Source organism: Marmota monax, unplaced genomic scaffold (assembly GCF_021218885.2).
Source record: "Marmota monax isolate L192 unplaced genomic scaffold, Marmota_monax_Labrador192_F-V1.1 WCK01_AAM20220418_F8-fsc00023, whole genome shotgun sequence".
NCBI lineage: Eukaryota > Metazoa > Chordata > Mammalia > Rodentia > Sciuridae > Marmota > Marmota monax.
In genome coordinates, this window is record NW_026692907.1 from 21,769,916 (window position 1) to 21,790,696 (window position 20,781).

Sequence of the window (20,781 nt, forward strand, 5' to 3'; positions counted from 1 at the left end):
TTCTCTAATATGCAGATGCTAATTCACAATAAGGTGGGGGGCACTAGAGAATAGGGTTACCTTAGATTAGGTAGAGGGAAGTGATGCAAAGGGAGAGGAGGGATGTGGGGTTAGGAAAGATAGTAGAATGAAACAGACATTATTATTATATGCATATATATGATTGCATTACCGGTATTATTGTACAACACATGTACTTAGAAAAATGAGAAATTATATCCCATATATGTATGATACATCAAAGTGCATAAATGCATTTTAATGCCATGTAGAACTAATTAAAACAAAGAAAAATTTTAAAGTCTATATTGTCCGTATATTTAAATATCTATATACTAAGTAATGCCTATGTATACCTATGTTTAAAAAGTCTAGAAATTAAAAAGCAAACAGTAAATTTTTGTCTCTATATAGTCTATATATTAAACCTCCATTATTTCTGGTGAAGTTATTAATCTCAATGAGTTTCTGTTGTACTTGATGAATTATTTTTATCATACTTATTTTAATAATATTATCTTTACTTTGGGAGCTATGAATAACATTTCTTCATATTTGAATATGAATGAAAGCATTATACTTAAATTACAAATATTTATGAATAAAAAGGAGTACCACAGTGTACACTGATATGTTGGAATGCTTTTGTTTAAAAGTTTCTTCCTGTTTTTTTTCAAATTTGTCCTCCTTAACTTACTATGTTCTAGTTATGAAAGACTTCATATTTCTTCTCAAGCCCCTGAAGCTTATTCTCAAATTGTGACTTTTGTAGTTTCCCTTGCCTAGGATACTCCCTACCATCTTCATGTGAATCATTCCTTTTCATTATAGAATAAATACTATTTATTCATATATGGATATACCTATTTAAAGTAAAAAGCCAGTTATAAAGGTTATGTTAGCTAAAATACCACATTATACTTCCCTATACTTTTTATTTCTATGGTTTTTTTATAGCACTTACTACCATTTAAAATTAGTTTGTTCATTTTTTGTGGTCTTGCTGTGTTTAGGAATGTAAATCTCATGAAAGCAGGGAGTCTGATTATGTATTCAAAGCAACTAGATCAGTAATTCTCAAATTCTTGGGTGTAAGAACCCTGTATAACCTTTAACAATTATCAAAAACCTCAAAGAACAATTTTTGTGTGTAAAGATATCTATGATACATACCATATTATAAATTATAAATATTTTTAAATATTAATCAATTAGAATAAAATAATACATGCTAAAAACAGCAATGCCATCATCACATATTATGTAGCATCTACAATGCTCTGTTTTATGCCTGTGAGAGAATTAGAGTGTAAATGACCTTAGCCCAGAGGTGACACACTTATTTTGAATCATAATCTATTGACCAGAAGTAAATTATTTGACCAGGCACAGTGGTACACACCTGCAATTCCAGCAGCTCAGGAGGCTGAGGCAGGCATGAGTTCAAAGAGGATCATGAGTTCAATGCAAGCCTCAGCAAAAGTGAAGCACTAAGCAACTCAGTGAGACTCTGTCTCTAAATAAAATACAAAATAGAGCTGGGGATGTGGCTCAGTGGTTGAATGCCCCTGAGTTCAATCCCCAGTACCAAAAAATAAAGATTAAAAAAAAAATTTGAACCCGACCAAACTTGAGGATAGCTGGGAAATGTAGAGAAACAAGTGAGTTATCTACACACAAAGTCAGCACCAAAGGTCCTCAAAAAAAAAATCCTCTGAAATCCCACCAAGGCCAGAATCCCTAGATGTCTGCAGTATTGCTCAATAGTCTGAATAAAATTTTAGTATACAGACATAAATTAAAAGACAAGTCATCTGCCTCCTGCCCTACCTACCATATACATATTAAATATGTAAAGGAAGAGTAATGAAAACCTAACTACAAATGGAAAGAACAGTAGATGTATAGGCTATGCCTACCTTCAAACAGAAATGACTTATGGTTGAATCCCTGACTATTCTGAGTAATTCTTCTTTCTTCTGAAGGTTCTTGCTTTCTCAGGTGGGAGATTAGGAAACTGACTACTTTGGAAGCTTCAAAAGCTTTCTCTCTCTGTACTTCTTAATGCTGAAGAATACAAACTCAAGTGTATATGCAAGTTTTGAATTGTCAAAGGTATTTTACACTTAAGATGCTCTGCTAGTGCTCTTCCCTTATAATTATAGATACTTGGTCTATTTTCTTGTCAATTCCATATTCCATTAGCCACAAAACAAATTCTTTTGAAATCATACGTAGCACTTGGGTCTTTTATTTTTCTTCCCATAACTTACTAACGACTTAATGAAAGTTATCACAAAGCTATCTAGAACAATATGTGGGAAGTCCACATACCTAATCTAAATTCCAATTTGAGTCATTATTTTCAACTAAGAGGTTAGGCTTTTGTCTCAAGTTTTGTTAAATTTAATGACTTATTTATTATTTAGGATTGAGAAAGAGACCACTTTTTCAAATGTGCAAGACCTTGATTTTGGAACATTTCATTCTCTTTTAGTTTACCTTGCAAACCAGTTACTTTCCTGATCTATTCTTTATTCCATAAGGTAACTTGCCAAATATAATCAAATCCAACTAACATACAGAATCACTACTCCATCTTCCAACTTCCTCCTCTAGAGCCATAAATTTTTACACACATAGGTTACCTTCCAAGTTATCATAGAAAAAAATGCTTTGCTACTAAAAAGGACTGAATTGCCATCTTTTCAGTCTGGTATATTTTTCTCACCTAGTATGACTGATTACATAGATGTGACCATATTCAAAAGTTTTATTGCTGCTATTGTTGTTGTTATGGTATTAATTTCTATATTTATTAGCATAATTTATCTTCCATAATAGATAAAACCTGAAATCTAAATACTTTAGCATAGTGAACATTTATCTACTTTTCATCTAAAAACCAATTTTGGTTAGGAGGACCTTGCAGCTATGTTAATGGAACACATATCCTTCAAGTTCTAAAAAGCAGGGAAATAGAGTGAGTCTCTTAATTGCTTTTAATCTGAAGTGATAAGTTTCAGTTTTGCTCAGAGTCAATTGGAGAGACTGCTCACATAATTCCTACTTAACTGTACAAGAAGTTGGGCAACACAGGGAAACATATGCAATATGTGGCATTAGTGCTTAAAATTAGCAAATAAATCCAAATATATATATAATTTGAATTTTGCCTTCCTCTTTCTCTTCTTGGTAGTAAAGATGTTAAAATTAAAGTTAAAGCAATTTGAACAATTGTATAAACACAATATATACACATACATATTGCTTTTAATTTTAAATCTTATATCCAAGATGTCATTTTCAATGCATAAGTATACTCTAATTATTCATCTGAAGTAACTTAGTTGATGCTGTTTTTATGCTGAACTAAAATTCAAGTCATTTCAGCAAGCAATTTAGAAGAATAGAAAAAGAAAAAGCTCTGTTAAAATCGCATAGAGACAAGTGGGTTGAATTCAGCAAGATACGACAAATTGGATGAATTTGGAAGAAAAATGTTGGAGGCAGAAAATGTAATGTGTTTCACTGGAAACCATAAAATCTCCTTTAGAGTCTTCATTTTAGATTTGAAAGTGGATTGGGAGCAAGACAAAGTATGTAATGGAGGAAAATAACTGAAGATTGTGTAAATCTAATCACAGACACTTTGATATAATGACCCTCAAATAATTAACCCTTTGACCTTATATTCAGACTAGAAAATGTTCTCAGAAATATATTTTTTTTTGTAGCAGCTGGCACTTTCTGTAAAAGATTTGAATTTACTTATTTATAACTATATCTGAAACATAAATGGTGTTCTGAAATAACTAGAATTTTGGCCTATCCTCTAACTATATTTACAATAAAGGATCAAAAAAATTAACATAGCATACACTGTCAGGGTTCTAGTATCAGTCTGGTATACCATGTTTTTTCAGTATAAATCAAGAAATTTTACATTTAATTTCTAATACTAAAGATCTCTTGTTTATAAGGTAAAATAGGCCTTCATGAAATACAATATTACTTTAGAACCTCTGAACCACAGTGATATATCATTTTTACTAAAAAAGCTAATTTATTTTCTTGGGTAATATAAAATAAAAACTAGAAGTAATAATAGTTTTGGCTTAAGATAAAGAAGATAAAAGTGTATCTATTGATTACTAGGTAATTAATAAAACAGGAATGTTGGATACTATTTACAACAAAAGCGATTAGCATCTAAAGTGTCATATTTAATACAACTATTTGTTTTTTAATATAAATATTATAATACCTATCCTTATTTGCAAACTACATATAGGTACATACAGATTTTTTTACCTCATATTCTCATGCATTTTTACTAAAACGTATAATATCATCCTTATTCAAACATAATAGCACCATGAAAGTAGGGATATTTTGGTCAGTTTTACTGTGAATTTTAAATGCCTAGCACTGATAAAAAATATTTATATAGTAATAACTTAAATGTAATAAAGGTAAAACTAAGCGTAATAAATATTCTCAAATGTCAAAAATGTATTGGATGTGTGGAAAGAAAGAGTTAAACTGTCTGGACAGTAATGTACTGATTTTATTTATAAAATATACCTATGAAAAAGCAAAAAAGGCAAGTGATCTTACCCAATATCCATATCAACTGGAACTCCAGAAAAAAATTAGACAAATTACATTTCCTATGAGGAAAATCAAAAATTTTTCTATTGAACGCTTGTAGCAGGATGGTTCCTGGCTAAAGAATTGCTCATAATTAAATAAAACCAGGCAGCTGGAGCTGTGGCTCAGTGGTAGCACACTTGCCTGGCACATGTGAGGAACTGAGTTCAATTCTCAGCATTGTATATAAATAAATAAATAATAAAGGTCTATCAACAACTAAACAAAATATTGCACTTTCAGGTAAATGAATGGCATTGGAGAAGATAATGCTAAGTGAAGTTAGCCAATCCTCCCCCAAAAAAACAAATGCCGAATGTTTTCACTGATATAAGGAGGTTGACTCAGTGGGGTAGGGAGGGAGAGCATCGGAGGATTAGATTAATTCTAGACAGGGAAGAGGGGTGGGAGGGTAAGTGAGGGGGCAAGGGATTAGCAAGTGCCGCAGTCTGGCTGGGGAAATCCACGTTCTCTGCCCAAATCCACCTCCACTGGGCTTCTGTCTCCCAAAACAATACTGTCTATATCCCGTGAGAACTCAAGGGGAACTCAGGCAGCAGGATACGCCCTATTCCCAGCAGGAATAACCTTAAACCTTAAACCTGGAACCTAAACCGGAACGCCCTAAACCTGGATCCGCCCTGGTCCTTGAGCAAGGTCACCTACATGCAATGTCACTGCAAAATGTCCTATTTCCACGAGTCCTCCCACTAAGCAACATGGGGTTCGCTGGCAAGGAAATTGTCATACCTACTTGGCTAATGGCTCCCAGCATCCAAGGATGGTGGAATGTGATGGACATCATTTTACAAAGTACATGTATGAAGACTTGAATTGGGTGTCAACATACTTTATATACAGAGATATGAAAAATTGTGGTGTATATGTGTATTAAGAATTGTAATGCAAAAAATACAAGTATATGTATAAAGGCATAAATTGGCGTGAACATACTTTATATACAGAGATATGAAAAATTGTGGTGTATATGTGTATTAAGAATTGTAATGCAAAAAATACAAGTATATGTATAAAGGCATAAATTGGCGTGAACATACTTTATATACAGAGATATGAAAAATTGTGCTCTATGTGTGTAATAAGAATTGTAGGGCTGGGGATGTGGCTCAAGTGGTAGCACGCTTGCCTGGAGCGCTCGATCCTCAGCTCCACATACAAATAAAGATGTTGTGTCCGCCGAAAACTAAAAGTTAAATATTAAAAAAAATTCTCTCTCTCTCTCTCTCTCTCTCTCTCTCTCTCTCTCTAAAAAAAAGAATTGTAATGCATTCCACTGCTTTTGTGTATTTAAAAAAATATAAAATCAACAAAAGATAAACAGTTAAATATTAATAATAACAATAATAATAAAAATAAAACCAGAGTCTGTGAGGTACACTTCCTGGACAATGTTATATACATTGAACTTTCTGGAATATGTAATAGAAATAAATTTTATAATATAAACATTACCTCTTTGTGAATTAACATATAAAACTCACTAGAACTTTATGTTTTTCTGGGCCATATGTGTACATTCTTCAAGGAAAGAGAAAACCTATAGAACTAGACACTATGTCCCAGTTCTCTATCTGCTTCATTCAAGTCTCTTGATTGTATCCTTAAAATTAGTAGTAAAGTTTGACACTAGAGTAACATTTCCAATTGTCTGAATCTAATTTTACAATTCAATCATGTTAAAATGACCTATGAATGAGAGATAATGAAGATGTCTCACACTTTTATTACCATACATTATTCAAAATGGGACGTATTCAAGATTGAAAGACACTTTTACACACCAGGACAACAGATAGTAACAGACTTCCCAGGGCAAAACTGGGGCACAGTAGTCATGCTACAAATAGCCATGAGTCTTTCACTCATTTGTTTATTTACTTATATGATAAAGGTTTAAATATTTCTGCCAAATTTGAATGTTCAAGGGAGAAAATGAATGATAAAATATAACTTCATGCAGGAACTGCAATATTCAGTGATATATGAATTATTATGAATGATCTTATATTAACAATATAAGGGTCAGAACAAATATACAATATAGTATATTATTTCTAATTAAATATTAAGAAATAACATATTACTGCTATTGATTACATATATCTGCAGAAATGTATGTATTTAATAATAATATCTTAAAGTTGGAATGACAGTAACAGGTGATATGAATAGCATTCAGACTAATTCGTAGCTTATTAGAAACACTGAGCACCTCAAATGTCTTAAGTGAATTTTATATAATGTCTGATGTTTAGAAGTTGCACAAAGCACAAAGACATAAAAACAATATGTTTAATTGATGATACACAAACATTAACTATACATTTTAGAGGTTTGTAAAGGAGCACAGAATCTTCTATATGTAATTCCTGTTTTTGTCAACTGATTTAAGCACCTCAGATAGGACTTTGAAGAGTCAATGAACCCCTCACAACCATAAATGAAATTACTTTGTGGTCATGTGTGCATTTTTAGCAGTGGGAAGAAGTTGAAATTTTTATCAAATTCTTCAATTTCTTCAGTTATGTATATGTGACGAAAGAAGCAAAAAAAAAAAAAAAAAAAAAAGAATCAGTGCTCAAGAGAAATAGTATCTACAGGATAGCTAGCTCCTATAAGAGATGACCTATGACCTATATTGTGAGGCAATAATTGCTCACACTCACGCTCTGATTAACATACAGATTTCTGCTCTACTTGAAACAAGCTACCTATTAACAAATATACTATTTTGGAAAATATTAACCCATAACCATCCACTCAAATTACCATAACCTATGAAGAAGGAATAGTAATTGTCTGACCAACCATCTTTATAAGACTCCCCCTCCCTGGCTTATTTACCAATCTATATCTCATAAGATATTCAGAATTAACTTAGGTAACTAAATTTTTTATTGTTAAAATATTATAATCATAATGTTCTTTCATGCTTTATATACAATAAATTTTCAAAGTATAAATATAGTAAAATATTCATAACATAATAACTTTGGATCATAATTAAGCATATCTTTTATTCAAAAGGTTTTCTTTTTTTCTTTAAGTGCAATAGGTTACTAAGAACATGAAGGCTATAGATTTTAAAACCCAAGAAAGTAAATATTGACAATATTTTTACTACTTAGTTCAATTCATACTTAATCTTCTCCAACATGGTTTCTGCTTATCACTATTGAATTTCTTCTAATAAAGGTCACCATTGGTTTCAATGTTTCAAATTCAAAAAACACTATTTTGTTGTCATATTCTAAGACTTTTCAGTTTTTGTTCAATTGAAGTGAATAGTATGTTCTTTTTTAATTAATTTAATTTTATTAAATTAGTACATGTATGTATTCTTACAAGTATCATAAATCACACAATTAAAAATAAATTTTCTCAAAACAAGATCAAAATAAAAAAATCAAAATTCAGAAGTCTTTATCAGAAATGGTATATATTTTTTTAAGCATCAAATTTGACATAGGGGCAGGGGATCAGTTCAGTGATAAAATACATGCTTAATATATACAAGGACATAGGTTTGATCCCCTGTGTCATATAAAAGCAAACACAATAAAAAATAATATAGAAGCTCGAATTCATAGAAAAAAATACAGTTTCTCATTAAAAATATTGGAAAAAATCTTATCTATAAGAAATAAAATACATATACACATATGTATTTATGTGTATATTTATTCCACATACATATTTTCTAATATACTATATTTTACTTTCTTGTCACAATTAATGTAACAAATAATTTTCTTACCACACCTCATACAAATACTCTCCAAAATCGTTCAGTTTGCCTTAGTGTGCCATACAGATTTTATTATTTTTAGCATATATTCTTATTTTAGAAATGTTCAGAACACAGCTATATAGGCTTGCTGTATGACTGTGTCTTGAGTACACATAGGTACTCAAAGATGACTTATTGAAAAAATTAGCAAATCCACAAAAGTTGTGTTTCAGAACAAGGAATAAGAAATTACGACAAACAACATGCTTACTTATTGCCAGGCAATGTATCTTTTCTAGATATAATTTAGTATTTATTTATTGAAGATCATTTACAAAAACTCAGGACACAATGCACTCTCAAATATTACAAGACAAAAGAGAAAAAAAACAATGACTGTTTTCCAGATTTTCACATTTTGGCACAGGAAAATTTGTCAAAAATAATCATAACAAAAGGAACAAATAAGGTCTTATGGGATGAATAAAAATAAGGCATTTATTTGGATTATGGAGGAAACTAAGTAAAATGGAGAATATGAATATAATTATAGTATGAAATAATTTTCAACAGGCAACAATGAATGCACTTCCACATATTCCACATAGAGAGGAACATCAAGCATATAGAAATAGTTGTATATTCTTGTAATTACAAGTATCAGGAACAGTGAATGAATGAACCATTGTTTTGAACTGTCCTGGATAGTAGTGACACCTTCATTGGGAATTTCTGGTACGAAAGTGACAAGAAAACTGCCCATTTGAGGTAGTCCCTGTTAAGAGGAAATATTCTGTGCCACAGGAAAAAAAATTGTTCTGTAAACATTGGTTATTTTTTTAAAGTTTTAAAGCAAGGAAATAAAACAATCATATATAATTTATTGGTAATTAGAAGTTTAGTTGGTAGTAACTGTAGACAAGAAAAAATTATTAGGATGAGGATATAATCTATTGATCGATGGTAGACTATAATCCAGGTAGATATCTTTCTAAGGTTTGGACTATACCTGATCCAAAAAAATGTTTGGTATGATAATACCAAATGGGAATGAGTTATTTGTAGAGTATGGCCTTTGCCTTAAAGTATATTTCTTTTCCTCTTTATGAATTTATTGGACAGGCATAGATTAGAGTGGTTACTTGCAATTTCCCAATACACATTATCAAAAACAGAAACCAAGAACTCCAAGAATATGACCCCATAAGCTAAAATCAAACAACTTTCATAATAAAAAATCTATTGGAATCAATATTAGATAGAATAAGAATTTAAAATAATAAGAATTTAAAATTATTTAATAATTAATAAAATTTCCTTTCTCTGTACATTATATATAATGTACAGAGAAAGGAAAGGGAAGAGAAAATAATATGAACTAAGAACAAAAAGTGATAGTCAATTTTTTTAAAAAAAATCAATCTTAGGTAGGCAGACAATACAAACAGTAAACTGAATTCTGCAACAGAATATTGCATGAGTCTGAAGATCAAATTGAGGAACTATCCCAGAATAATCCTGGGAAAGATAGAGATTCAAAATATAAGAAAAATGTTGAAAGACATGGAAGATAGAAGTAAGAGTACATAGTACATATCCCAGAAGGATAAAAATAAATAAATATTAAGTATGTGAGGAAATAATTGAATATTTGACAAATAAAAGAGAGTAAGATCAAATATGCATACAGACACTGACATGCATACATACTGAAATTTTGAAAGATAACTTTAAAAGATTCTAAAGAAAGATGGATCAAATAGTATTAGATTTTTCAATAGCAATACTTACTGCAAATTTTAGCAAAAAAAAGGTACAATAATATTTTTAAGTATTAAAGGAAAATGCTTTGCCCATAGGCTTCAAAAATTTAGCCAAATAATTGTCCAAATTTGAGAATGAACAAAAATAGTTTGGGGAGAACAAAAACTGTTCAATGAGAAGGTTTCCTACTACAACCTCACGTTAAAAACAGTTGAAAAAAAATCTCTGAAATGTTGCAAATTATTTTAAAAAGTTGAATTAAAAAGGTTTATATTTGCTTTGAAGTGTTTTTAAAGGTAAAATCAAATAAACAGAAAAATTACAGTTAAATTGTAAGGATAGGGAATAAGGTGTCTGAAAAAATAGATAAAATGAAAATCCTACACTAAATTTCTAAGAACTGGGTGATTCTTCTTATGTCATAGGCAGAATATCAGAGAATTCTTCTTCTGGAAAAAACACTGATATTTTTGCTCACAGAATTGAAAGTCTAGACACCACCTCATTCTCATACACTAAAAGTCAAAAGTTGAGGGGCTGGGCTGTTGCTCAGTGGTAGTGTACTTGCCAGGCATGTGTGAGGCACTGGGTTTCAATTCTTAGCAATGCACATAAATAAATAAAATAAAGGTCTATCAACAACTAAAACATATTTTAAAAAAAAGATCAAAAGATTTTAAGGAAACCATACATATATAAACGGAGTTTCCAAAGATTATTTCAGAAACTTATACTTAAATATGGGTGAACAAATAAGTATCATCAGCATTATTAAAAATGCTCTAATTAAAATGTAACTTGGAAGGAAAATACAATATGTAGAAGAGCCATCCATAAAAATTCAATAACTATTTATGACAAAATCACTCAAAAATGTAGAAATTGAAGGGAATTACTTCAACATAATAAATGCCAAATAAGAAAAACCCACATCTACCATTATATTCAATAATAAAATATCTACTTGCCTTTTTTCTTTAAGAGTAGGACTAGGACAAGGATGTCCATTTTTACCACTTTTTTGTAATATAGTAATAGAAGTCCTCGCCAGAGCAATGTAAAAAGAAATAAAACATACAAACTGGAAAGGTGAAGAAGTAAAAATAATCTGTCCACAAAGAACATGATCTTTATTGAAAACTCATAATGATTTTCACACACACACACACACACACACACACAAACACACACATTCATAAAAACACACGGAATAAATAAGCTTGAATTAATGAAGTTGCAGGATGTAAGACCAAACCACAAATATCAATTAGTTCTATATAAACAATTCAAAAAATCAAAATTAAGAAAGTAATTCGATTTAGTGTCAAAAATAGAAATAAAAGCTTGACAATAATTTAACCAAAAAGGTGAAAGAGTTATACATTAAAACCTACAATACTTTATTAAAAGAATTAAAGAGACAGAAATAAATGAAAAGATATCTCATGTCCATGAATTGGAAAACCTGAAATTGTTAAATACTACCCAATGAACCAACAAACCCAATGCAATCCTTAACAAACTCCCAATGGCATTTTAGTGGAAATAAAAAAAAATTCTAAAATCAAACCAAATGTCAAGCAACAACAGAGTTATATATATATATATATATATATACCTATATATACTATATATACACGTATACGTATATACTGTGAGACCAGTAACTTTTTAATTTATTTATAAAAAAGTTACTGGTATCACAGAATCTGGTTTCAAAACTTACTTCAAAACTATGGTAATTAAAACAATTATGATACAGGCAAAATAGGATGGAAGTAAAATTCTCTACTGATAGCTTCCACACAAGCTAACAAGGTTAACAGTTAACTACACTCTAAACTACCTTCACAAGAGCTAAGAAAATTAGGTGAGAGACCACAGTGACTACTTGTAGTATAACAAAATAAAGAGAGGTCTTGAAGAAGGCAGACAGGAGAGTTGCCAGAGTCATCCCTCCCCCAGTTCTAATAATCCCAGCATGGAGAGAGGCACATCTCTGCTTCAGGAAGGGAGACAGCATTAAGTCCAGGCCTTAGATTTGACACCCAGTGCCAGGTTTGCTGTGGTGATTCCCACTGCCAGACATGCCAGATAAATTTCATTAGCCTTGCTGCCAGGCCATTTCCCATGGTCTGAGCTGGAACTACTACAGGCCAAGGACTGACTGCTTCCTCCTTCCATTCTCCAACCTCTAACCTCCAGAGGCAGAACAGGAAATAAGACTCCACCTGCTCTTGAGCAGTGCACAAAAGAAACATAGGGCTTTGTTTTAGAGCTCAGTGGGGTGAGAACCAGCACTCACTATAAAGTGAAGACCAGCACTAGATGAGAACCAGCACTCACTATAAAGTGAAGACCTGTATGTAGGCCAGAGCCTACAATCAGAGCTAGAACAGGTCACCCGGTGACTTGTGCACCACTAGGATAGAATCAAGTTTTTGCTTGAATCATTGCTAATCATTAGGCATATGTTCCCTCCTAGACTACATTTTTCTATGGCTGTGAGACTTGTAAGTAACCAAGTTTAACATGAGACTTGGTAGCTAAGGGAATGTCTCTACCACCCATCCCTCAACCTTGAGCAGAACAGTGTGGTGAAAGACCCCATTCACTGGGTACAGGATATGATAGAAAGCACAAGATTCAGTTAAGGAACTTAGTGGTAGTTTGGTAAAACTTAACACTGGGAGAATCCTAATGGACCATCTAAAGTTTCCCCTGACACATCTCCAGTGCCAGGGTAAGACATATGCATGACCCCAATCTATGAGATTTGCATTTCAGTTAGCATCATCTGAGGCTGAATGCAGTAATTTTGAGTCATACATGAGTCTGAGAAATAGGCAGCCCATAGATAGCAATGTGAGCCTTGAGCCTAGCTCAGTTTTGTTCTGGTCTTCATATGCTATGGGATAAGGGTATAGCACAGTTTGTTGGCAATGGTGACCACAGGTATTATATAGGAGCTGAAGCTGGTCATTTATGATGACTCTGCCCAGACAGAGTTGGTCAGAATCCCCAATGTCTGACCTCAGGCTGGTTATAGAGGAGGCCTAACCAAGTCCTAGGGAGAAAGCTTGTGAGAACAGACTACTCTTTTTATGTGCTTTCCTAGTTCATTCTGGACAATACGCCAAACAGTGTATTGGAGATAGAAGTAGGCTTAAATTTGTCTCAAGTACTGAAATAATGACAACACACCAAGAGCATGCACATAGATATTATCCAGTGCTGAAGCAGCAGAAATGATAAGGAGCTCAGAGAGAATCAGTGGCACGGTTAGAATTTCTGGAGAACATACACGTACACACACACACACGCACACACACACAAACACATACACACACAATAAGCAACAAGCATCAAAAGCATTCAGATCTTTTTTTTCTTGAGATGCTGGGGACTGAACCCAGGCCTTGTGCTTGTGAGGCAAACACTCTATCAACTGAGCTATATCCCCAGCTCCCATCAGAAGCATTCAGGAAACCATGATCTCACCCAGTCAAATAGTGTACAAGAAAATGACCAGAAAGTAATCAGTATGACAAAATGCTCAGAGGATTTAAAACAGTTGTTTAAAAAGAAATTCAATGGGCTTGAATGAAAGACAGAGAAACAATTCAATACACTAGTAAGGAAATTTTATAAAGAGATGGAAGCAATATTAAAAATCAAACAGAAATTCTTGAGCTGGAAAATACACTCAAGAAAATTAAAAATATAATAGAAGTTATCAATAATAATAGATGAAACAAAAGAATTAGTGTACTTGATGACAGGCTAATGAAAATACAGAATTGGATGAGAAAAATGGAAAAAGAATGATAAGAAATAAAGAAAGCATGCTAAAAGAACAAATATTTGGCTTCTTGAGGTACAAAAAGGACTGTGAATGTCAAAAAGGTAGAAAATTTATTCAAAGAAGTAATAAAAAAACTTCCCAAATCTAGAGAAGGATAACGTATAAACGTTAACGAATTGGAAGGTCAAAGGTCATCATTTTAACTCAGCCAAATCTATCCCATGACATCTTACAATAATGATCTCAAAGGTGAAAGATATAAAAGATTCTCAAGGCTACAAGAGAAAAGAAACAACACAGAATGGTATCCCAATTCACCTTGTAGCCAACTTCTCCATAGAAACCTGGCAGGCCAGGAGAAAGTATGGCAAGATTTTCTTAGTACTGAAGGAAAAAAGAAATCTGTCAGCTGAGAACAATGTACCCAGCAAAGCTGTCCTTCAGAAATGAAAAAAAGATAAAGATGTTCCCAGATGGAAAAAAAAAAAAAAAGCTAAGAATAACAACCTCTGGCAAATCTGTTCTACAAGAAAATAAAAGGCAGTGCTTCAAACAGAAAGAGATACTGAGAAATAAGAAAAAAACATAGAAGACATAAAATTCTCTAGCAAAGTAATTACACAAATTCATAATGTTCTAATATTTTAAAACTGGTGCATTAATCATTCATTTCTCTAGTATGAAGTCTAAAAATAAAACAATTAAAAATAATAACTATATTAATAAATGCAATTAATATGTTAAAAGAAAGATGTAAAATTGGATACCAAAAATTTTAAATATGGAGAGAAATGGAATGAAGGTGTAATTTTCTCATATATTTTCTCTTATTCTTGTTTGTTTCTGTTCTTATCTTTAAGATAATGTTAAGCTGGTATCATTTCAAAATAGTTTTCTGTAATCAAAAATGTATTTTTGTAAGCCTCATGATAACTAAAAAGCAAAAATCTATAATAGGCAAACTAAAAATAAGTAAGTAATTAAAGCAAACCAGGAGAGCAGATCATTTTAATGCAAAGGAGATCTATAAAACAGAGAAAGAAAAATAAACTAAAAAAACTAGAAAACAAGTTACAAAGCAGTGGTATTAATACTTAATCATCTTGAGTATAAATGGATTATATTCTAAAATTTAAAAAATAGAGTAATTGAATAGATTAAAAAATAAGACACAACTTTACGTTGCTTACAAAACACAAAACAAAAAACAAACAAACAAAACAAAAAAAACACTGCACCTCTAATGACACATAAAGATGAAAAATGAATGGATGAAATAAGATATTCCATGCAAATTGAATCCAAAGGAAAACAAGAGTAACCATACTTGTATAGAATTAACTTTAAACAACAATCAGTAAAAAGAGATGTACATTATTATGTAATGATACAGGGGTCCATTCAGCAAGAGAAAATAACAATTTTCAATATGTATATACACACTATCACAGCATCTATATACACATATACAAAAATCGCTCAACATTATTAATCATCAGAGAAAAGCAAATCAAAACTACAATGAGATATAATTCTACCCCAATAATAATAACTGTTTTTAAAAAAGTTTACAGATAACGAAAACTGGCAAGTATGTGGAAAAAAGGGAATCATTACACACTGTTGTTGGGAATGTAAGTTAGTATAGCCATTATGGGAAACAGTAAGAAGGTTTCTTCAAGTAATTAAAAATAGAACTATTAAGATTTAGCAATCTCAGGACTGGGGTTGTGGCTCAGCAGTAGAGTACTCGCCTGGCATGTGCAAGGCCCTGGGTTTGATCCTCCGCACCACATGAAAAAATAAAAAAAGTAAAATAAAGGTATTGTGTCCAACAACAAAAGATTTATCAATCCCACTCATGGATATATATCCAATGGAAATTAATTAGTATTCTAAAGAGATATCTATACTTCCATATTCATTGCATCATTAATCATAATACCCAGGAAACAGAAATAATTTATGTGTCCATCACCTGATAAATGGATAAGGACAACTTGGTACATTTATATGGGAATACTATTCAGTCATAAAAAGAATTAAGTCCTGTCATTTACAATAACATGGATGGAAATGAAGGTCATTATATTAAGTGAAATAAAGCAGGTGCAGAAAAACAAGTACTGCATGATCTCATTCAGAGGTGGAACCTAAAAAAATCTAGACTGGGGGATACAAGATGCAGGGAGAGTGTGGTAGGGGAAGGGAAGGAGAAAGATTGATCTATGGTTACTAAATTCCAGTTAGATAGAAATAAGAAATTCTGGGGTTATTGTAAAATGATAACAATAATGTACTGTGCATTTCAAAAAGCTAGAAGAAAGGATATGAAAAGTTTTCACCATGAAGAAATAATTAATGTTTGAGAAGATATATATGTTTATTTAAATATTACACTATACATATTTGTTAAAATATATCATGGTATCCCTTTTATATGTACAATTTTATGTTTTATACATAAATTTAAAATGAATATATTTTTAAAACAACATATGGAATAACAAAAGACATTTATACCAATAGAATAGAATAGACTGCCTAGATATAAACTATTTCATATATGGTCAAATGATTTCCAATAAAAATTTCAAGAACATTCAGTGGGTAGGAAGTCTTTTTTCACAATTAGGGCTTTGAAAACTGAATATCCACATGAAAATAAGTGAGTTTGAACTCATATTTTATATAAAAAATCAATCCAAAGTGAATGAAGAACCTAAACATTGAGTTAAAATTATAAAACTCACTGGGTACAAAGACTCATGTCTATAATCTCAGCGGCTGGGGAGGCTGAGGCAGGATTTGAGTTTAAAGCCATCCTCAGCAACTTAGCGAGGCCCTAAGCAACTCAGCAAGACTCTATCTATAAATAAAATATTTAAAAAGGTCTGAGAATGTTGCTCAGTGGTTTAGTTCCCCTGGGTTCAATCCCTGACCCCCCTACCACCAAAAAAGATCATAAAACTCATAAAAAATAGAGAAAAAGCTCCAAGAGATTGGTGTTCTCAGTGATTTCTTAGATATGACACAAAAAGCATAGGAAATAAAATTAAAAGTAAATAATTTGGACTTAGAATGCTTTTGTATGTTACAGACACTACTAATAGAATGAAAAGGCAATTCACACAGTGGAAGGAAATCATTTTCAAGTCATTTACTTGATAACAGCTTGGTATCCAAAATATATAAGAAATCCTACTATTAGCCACATTTAAAATAAACAATCAAATAAGAAGATTGTTACTTGCTATGTTGGCACATTCCTGTACTACTGGGAACTCAGGATATTGAGGCAGGAGAATTGCAAGTTGGAGGCCAGGTTTTGCAACTTAGTGACAACTCTTTATCAAAATAAAAAATAAATAAATGAATGAGAAATTAGTTAGTTACAAGTTTTGACCAAGATGTGGACCAATTTGTACAATTATATACTGGTTTGTGGGAACATAAAATGGTAAAGCTGCTATGGAAAATAGTTCCTGAAAAAATTAAAAATAGAATCATCAAAGCTGGGTGCAGTGGCATGCACCTATAGTCCCAGTTACTTGGGAAGCTGAGGTTGGAGGATCACTTGATCCTAGGAATTTTAGAACATCCTGGACACCATAATGTGATCCCCATATCAAAAAAGAAAGAAAAAGGAAGGAAGGAAAGAAAGAACATAGATTCACTATATCTATATCTATATATATCTATATATATATAGATGATATATATATATATATATATATATATATATATATATATATATATATATAGAGAGAGAGAGAGAGAGAGAGAGAGAGAGAGAGAGAGAGAGACACTAAGCGAGATCCTCCCAAAGCAGGGGTTCAAAGACATATTCCATACTCGTGTTCATAGCAATATTATTCACAATAACTAAAACATGGAAGAAAATCAAGTGTCTATTGGTGAAAGAGTGGATAAGCAAAACAGGCTATATACATACATAGAATTTTATTCAGCCTTAAAAAAGAGAGAAATCCTGATACATGATACAGCACAGATGAAGGTTAAAAACTTAATCCTTAAGTGACAAAAATCAATTACGCAAGAACAGATAGTGTATGAAGTCTCTTGTATGAGATAATTAGAGTAATCAAATTCCAGAGAAGAAAAGTAGATGGGGGTGCCAGGAGGTGGAATGCCAAGGATGATCAAAGTAAATGTATAATGAGTATGGAGCTTCAGTTGAGGAAGATGGAAAAGTTCTGGAGATAGATGGGTGATTATGATTGTTGCACAATAATATAAAAGTGCTTAATATTACCAAACTGTAGAATTAAGATTATGTTATGGATGTTTAACAGCAAAATGATATAAGAAAAATGCCCAGAACTGAAGGACAAAATTTTTCAGATTGAAAAGGCACAATAAACTGAATAGAGAGAAAACCCAGCTAATCAAACTAAAACTGAGACAAATCACTTATGAAATAGTTGAATACCTGACATAAAAACTGCTTATTTACAGTGAAAGGTGACAATCAACAACAAACAGAAGTTCACACACATCAGATCGAGAACTAAATGGCAATGGATGCCAAAAGTAACACTGGTATCCAGAAAGCAAGAAAGTAATTCTAAAAAAAGAAATAAAATTGAAAAACATTCTGTATTTAATTGCACTTAATCACATCATCGACCAAATTAAGTGTGGCATAAAGACAAGCTTAGGCTTTTAAATTTTAAAAAATTTAACCTCTATGCATAAGTTCTCAGTAATAGAGAAGGCCTCTCATTAAAAGAAGAAAATAAACCAAGAAAGAACATGATATAGAATCCTGGAAACAAGGGTTTCAACAGATTAGAGAGACAGATAAACTCTCAAGATCATGGTGGAAGGGAAGTGCCAAGATAACAGCTATCATAGGAAGTACAGCAATAAAATTAAAAGAGTAAAAAGATGGGATCCAGAAGGATTATCTTTTTTTTAAAAATGTGGGTATATTTGAATTGGCAGTAGTTTGAATGGTGTAAGAGATTTGAAAACACATTTTCAACAAAAAACTGCATAAAAAAACAAATTCATTCCTAAAATAATGTGGCCCAGCTGTGAGCAGTATTTACTTAGTCAAAATAAATACAAATGAAATATTAGTTAACTCCAAATAGTGATGTTATAATTCTATATAGAGAGAAGGTTATAGGTAAGTGTGTGTGTTAAGGAGAATTATAAGAGAATAAAATCTCAATATTTCATAGTAGAAACCTATAGATTAAATCTAAATTTGAAAAAGAGATTTTCTGATTAAGCTCAAATTATTTACTTTTAATTTTAATATAATAAAATTATTGAATTAAATGGCCTTGGAGTAGTAAAAGGAATGAGTGGAGGGGTATGTGGCATGGGAATCCTATTTTTCCATTTATTCCAGTTTGGTTTATAAGCCTAAATGTTTAAAACGTCATATAAAAATAAAATTACATTTAAATAAAAGACATAGAGCTTTATGAAGTACATGAAAATAATGATGTACAGATAAAATAAGCAACAAGTCACTGACAAATGTGGATCTAGCAGAGTGACCAGTTTTACATGCAAGAAAAGAAAATAACCAAGATAAAAGATACCAACATGCAATTTTATAAAATAGAAAGAATTGAGTATTTGAGAATTAAAGAGGATCCCTTGAGATAACTGATTTTCAAATTAAAAGGCTTTATAATATTTCTATGAAAGATGATAGAAAAAAGAATGTCTCATAACATTTTCTCATTTTAAAAAATCTTTAAAAATAAAAGAATGCATATTAACAACCAAAATTTAATAATATTCATTTATATAACAAAAATAATTACAAAGTTGAAGTAAATTTAATATCACTTTTTAATTTCAAAATTTGTGATTAATCTGATACTTCATATAGTTCTCAAAGAAGGTGTAATACTGACAAAAGCATAAAATAACAAAACAATCAGTTCAGTGTGATTCTTGCTATACAATTTACCCACTTCCAAATATCTACACGAAATTAGGTTCTTGAAATTCATGGAATTTCTGAATTTGTATATTTCATTGACTCTTGTATTTATTTAGAGTTCAAATTATTATTCCCAATGGGTAGTGCTTTACTTAGTGATCAAAATATATTCTTTAAATATAATTTAAATTTATATAACTTACCTTCTTGAAAGAGGTAACTTGATTTTTTTGATTTCCTGCCAATATCTTTTGTTTTTAATCCATAGATAACAGGAGAAACATTTTTTATCTGTCCACTAGCTTTTTTAAGATCAACAGAAGAATAAATATCCTGTGAAAATAAAATAAAAGCACTGATAGCATCTTATATGTTTTAGAGTTCCCAAAGAGTTTTCATATGCAATATATAATATTATAATTGACTTTAATTAAAAATAAATCTGGAAAATAGGCAGAGTTAAGAAAAAAATTTAAAAATCTCCCTTTCTGTAATATTTTGATAAACTGTCCTTCTATTAAGAGTTAATAATATACCTTAGATAAAGCTACAAAAGAGATGGAGGATAAAGGAGACCTGTCAGGAGAATGCTATAAGGAGACAACAAAGAAACACACTATAGTGTTTGCTCAGAAAGTCTAAAGGAAGATTCAGAGAAAGAAAATTTATTTCACAGAATAATGATGGCAGCAACATAAGCTGGAAAAGGAGGAACAGTAACACAAGAAGAATGTGGTGGGGGTGGTCAGCATAATTACAAATCTGAAAAATACAAGTGGATCAAATATGACTGGGAGGAATAACAAGTTGAAGAGGAGCTTCATCAAAAAATGGGGGCATTGTCAGTGTAAACTGTATTTCTGTATTGTAATGTTTTAT

General features: G+C 31.4%; 1 protein-coding gene across 1 annotated transcript in view; it reads right to left on the reverse strand.

Moving 5' to 3' along the window:
- LOC124096884 (leucine-rich repeat and IQ domain-containing protein 3-like) overlaps positions 1-20,781 on the reverse strand; it is a 96,658-nt gene that overhangs the window by 47,915 nt on the left and 27,962 nt on the right. Inside the window, exon 2 of the mRNA XM_046450917.2 lies at positions 20,106-20,235. Coding sequence (XP_046306873.2) covers positions 20,106-20,235 — 130 coding nt within the window. The remainder of the gene's footprint in view (positions 1-20,105; positions 20,236-20,781) is intronic.